At 31.3% G+C, this 5,000-nt stretch overlaps 1 protein-coding gene across 1 annotated transcript in view; it reads left to right on the top strand.

Moving 5' to 3' along the window:
• The first annotated feature begins 1,674 nt into the window (after positions 1-1,674).
• Positions 1,675-5,000, top strand: part of LOC137636424 (uncharacterized) — a 7,327-nt gene continuing 4,001 nt past the window's right edge. Inside the window, exons 1-2 of the mRNA XM_068368843.1 lie at positions 1,675-1,810; positions 4,189-4,352. Coding sequence (XP_068224944.1) covers positions 1,768-1,810; positions 4,189-4,352 — 207 coding nt within the window. The 5' untranslated portion in view covers positions 1,675-1,767. The remainder of the gene's footprint in view (positions 1,811-4,188; positions 4,353-5,000) is intronic.

Raw genomic sequence — 5,000 nt, 5'->3', positions numbered from 1 at the left:
GGATACACATAAGCGTTATTTATATTATCTTGCCAACTGATACACGAGCGTTATTTATGTTATCTTGCCAACTGATACACGAGCGTTATTCATATTATCTTGCCAACTGATACACTTGAACGTTATTTATATTATCTTGCCAACTGATACACTTGAACGTTATTTATATTATCTTGCCAACTGATACACTTGAACGTTATTTATATTATCTCGCCAGTTGATAAACTTAAAGAGTGCTATTTATATTATCTTGCCAGTTAATAAACTTGAGCGTTATTCATATTATCTTTCCCATTGATAAACTTGAGCGATATTTATATTATCTTGCCAGTTGACAAACTTAAGCGTTATTTATATTATCTTGCCAGTTGATAAACTTGAACATTATTTATATTGTCTCGCCAGTTGATAAACTTTTAACATTATTTATACAATCTTGTCAGGTGATAAACTTAAGCATTATTTATATTATCTTGTCATTTGATAAACTTGAGCATTATTTATATTAACTTTGATAAACTTGAACATTATTCATATTATCTTGTTCTTTGGTAAACACAAGTGTTATTTATATTATCTTGCCAGTTGATACACTTGAGCATTATTTATACTATCTTGTCTGTATATAAACTTAAGCGTTATTTATACCACCTTGTCAATTGATAAACGAGCGTTATTTATAGGTAGTAGGTTGGCTAGGGCACCAGCCACCCATTGAGACACTATCGCTAGAGAGTTATAGGGTCCTTTGACTGGCTAGACAGTACTACATTGGATCCTTATCTCTGGTTGTGGTTCACCTTCCTTTTGCCTACACATACACCGAATAGTCTGGCCTATTCTTTACAGATTCTCCTCTGTCCTCATACACATGGCAACACTGAGATTATCAAACAATTCTTCTTCACCCAAGGGGTTAACTACTGCACTGCAATTGTTCAGTAGTTACTTTCCTCTTGGTAAGGGTAGAAGAGAGACTTTAGCTATGGTAAGCAGCTCTTCTAGGAGAAGCACACTCCAAAATCAAACCATAGTTCTCTAGTATTAGGTACTGCCATATCCTTTGTACCATGGTCTTCCACTGTCTTGGGTTAGAGTTCTCTTGGTTGAGGGTACATTTCGGCACACTATTCTATCTAATTTCTCTCCCTGTTTTGTTGAATTTTCATAGCTTATATAGGAAATAGTTACTTCAATGTTGTTACAGTTCTTAAAATATTTGATTTGTCCTTGTTTCCTTACCTCACTGGGCTATTTTTCCCTGTTGGAGCCCCTGGGCTTATACCATTCTGCTTTTCCAACTAGGGTTGTAGCTTATTTCCTTTCCTCACTGGGCTATTTTCCCTGTTGGAGCCCCTGGGCTTATACCATTCTGCTTTTCCAACTAGGGTTGTAGCTTATTTCCTTTCCTCACTGGGCTATGTTTCCCTGTTGGGCCCCCTGGGCCTATAGCATCCTGCTTTTCCAACTAGGGTTGTAGCTTATTTCCTTTCCTCACTGGCCTATTTTCCGCTAGTGGAGCCCCTGGCCTTATACCATTCTGCTTTTCCAACTAGGGTTGAAGCTTAGCAATTAATAATAATAATAATAATAATAATAATAATAATAATTCAATACAGACGAGTACCCTTTCTTATCAGTGTCTCAAGGCCAAACCCTGGAGATAACAAAGGCTTTATATAAGAAGCCAAATGGCCTACACTGGGTTTCCTTATCCTCTAAACTCGCATGCTGTAAACAACGAGGCACATCAAGCAATTTTTTTATATGGCGTCTTTACTGTACCTTAGTTTGTTACTTCTTCTATCTGGTAAGTTTTTATTTATTTTTTTTCTTTCTAAGAAAATATTAATAATTTTTTTTGTAGGTGGTTTAAAAATATCATGGATATTTATCATGGATAATTTTTTAATAGTTTTTTTTTTTTGGATTTTATTAAATTTTGGGGTTTGATGAATTATATAATGGTTTTCAAAATCTTTATTCCAATTCTGTTTCCAATTGCTGAAAATTAGAACTTTCTAAATATATAATATATATAATATATACTGTAATGTGTGTATATATATATATACTGTGTATATATATATATATATATATATATATATATATACATATATATATATATAATGTATGTATTTAGAAAGCTCTAATTTTCAGCGCTATATATATATATATATATATATATATATATATATATATATATATATATATATATATATATATATATATATATATATATATATATATCGCTGAAAATTAGAGCTTTCTAAATACATACATTATATAAGTAAGCTCTAATTTTCAGCGCTATATATATATATATATATATATATATATATATATATATATATATATATATATATATATATATATAGCGCTGAAAATTAGAGCTTTCTAAATACATACATTATATATATATATATATATATATATATATATATATATATATATATATATATATAGCGCTGAAAATTAGAGCTTTATAAATACATACATTATATATATATATAATATATATATATATATATATATATATATATATATATATATATATATATATAGCGCTGAAAATTAGAGCTTTCTAAATACATACATTATATATATATATATATATATATATATATATATATAGCGCTGAAAATTAGAGCTTTCTAAATACATACATTATATATATATATATATATATATATATATATATATATATATATATATATATATATATATATAGCGCTGAAAATTAGAGCTTTCTAAATACATACATTATATATATATTTATATATATATATATATATATATATATATATATATATATAATGTGTGTGTGTGTGTGTGATGATTTTAACACTAACAGCCATGACTTATATTTTTCAAATAAGCCACAAATATCATTTAATATCAGTTTTATTATTAAAGGAATTTCCTTATGGACCTGTGATCCCAGGCAGAGTGATTTTGATATTAAAGTGTGTGCGTGTGCGTGTGTATGTGTATATGTATATGTGTATATATACACACATATATATATATATATATATATATATATATATATATATACATATATATATATATATATATATATATATATATATATATATATATATATATAATACTAAATACTTATTATGTTTTTTTTCATTATGTTCAAGTTTAATTGATTTAATTATCGCTAATAACTTCCAGAAATATAAAAGGAGAACGATCTCAAAAAACGAATTCTCTAAAAGATTCTCGTGTGACTATTCCTAAAATCTTCTCTAAAGGAATATGTTACCAATGAGGAGGAATTCTCTAATGAAGAAGAACATTCTCAAAACTAGTTTCAGAAACAAGTTCTCCAGAGGTGAACAATTTAACCCCCTAAAAAAAATTAATTAAATGAAGGATCTCTTAAAAGTTCTTCAAAGAAGAAGTTCTCCTAAGAACATTCTCCCAAGGAGTTCTCCAAAAAAGAAACGGTACTTGTAGAAAGTGCTGTTGTAGATAATGTTGTTTATTCTTCGTGGCGTTGGGCCCTGGGAATCCATTCAGAGCACAAGCCCATCTAGGATTACATTAAGATAAAGTTAGAGAGGTTGAACAGCAAGATAAGAAAGGAAAAGAAAGCAAGAAGAGACGTAAAGTAGAAGGCTTTAAAGCAAGCGTAGCTAGAGGTTGAAGGAACACTGCAAAGTAATGACTACAGGGTTAATTTTCCTTAAATCGACAAACACACACATACACACTCTCTCTCTCTCTCTCTCTCTCTCTCTCTCTCTCTCTCTCTCTCTCTCTCTCTCTCTCTCTCTCTCTCTCTCTCTCTCTCTCTCTCTCTCGAAGTGTCCAAAAAGTCGTTCAAAAATAATCTCCAAAGATCAATAACCTTTAAAACAAGTCCACAAAATGACAATCAAAACTATTTAATTAGTTCATCTCCAAAATACATTATCAATACAGAAATCTGCATGTCGAGGAGCCACTGTCCTTGACCTACTTACGATCATACTTTGATTTTTGTTAGGATTCCACTTAATGCCCCCCATAATTTGCACCATGCCCTAATACTCTAACAAGTAAAAACAAAAATGTTCCTCAAAGAAGTGTCCAAAAAAGTTGACCAAATATAATAAAAAATGAATAATCTCTAAAACAAGAGTCCATCAAATGACAATCAAAACTATCTAATTCGTTCATCTCCCAAAATAACAGGAGTCCATTCCGAATGGAATCCGGAGCAAGAAGAAGAAGCGGAGGATGGCTGGGGTCCGATGGACGAAGAATATGAAGACTACGGTTGGGTCATGGACTTCGAGGCTGGGTCAGTTGAGGAATTCGTCGTCAAGCACGCGCCATTCTTGAGGTTCCATAAGACGGTGAGACCCATAATAAATGAAAGAACTGAGGGAAAATGAATGTTTGGGGTGCTCAGTTTGTAAACAATAGGTTTTGGAAAATATTGGATACTCAAAGACAATTTAAAATCTGTAGTTGTTTTTATCTCAGGTTAAGTTGGTAGCCTTTGATGTAAAGTTAGCTTTGGTAAACAGTCAATACAACAAACTTCACAAAAGTCTGCTAAGGTAAACAGTCTACACAATACACTTCACAAAAGTCAGCTTAGGTAAACAGTCTACACAATACACTTCACAAAAGTCAGCTTAGGTAAAGTGTCTACACAATGCAGTTCACGAAAGTCAGCTTAGGTAAACAGTCTATACAATGCACTTCACAGAAGTCAGCTTAGGTAAACAGTCTACACAATACACTTCACAAAAGTCAGCTTAGGTAAACAGTCTACACAATACACTTCACAAAAGTCAGCTTAGGTAAACAGTCCCAGAATCATTGTTATTTCCAACTAAAAACTTCACAATACTAACTAGCTACTTCTAGGTTTGTGAGTACATACTGACTCTTGATTTTGCGTCCTTATTTCAGACTAGAAAAGGTTAAGGGGGCCCGGCCGGTATGCCAGTATATGGGGGTATACGACGAAAAACACAAACCTTAAAAATACTAAT

Source organism: Palaemon carinicauda, unplaced genomic scaffold (assembly GCF_036898095.1).
Source record: "Palaemon carinicauda isolate YSFRI2023 unplaced genomic scaffold, ASM3689809v2 scaffold297, whole genome shotgun sequence".
NCBI classification, from domain to species: Eukaryota; Metazoa; Arthropoda; class Malacostraca; order Decapoda; family Palaemonidae; genus Palaemon; species Palaemon carinicauda.
The sequence above is the reverse complement of the archived record's forward strand: the minus strand, read 5'-3'. Positions and strand labels throughout refer to the sequence as shown.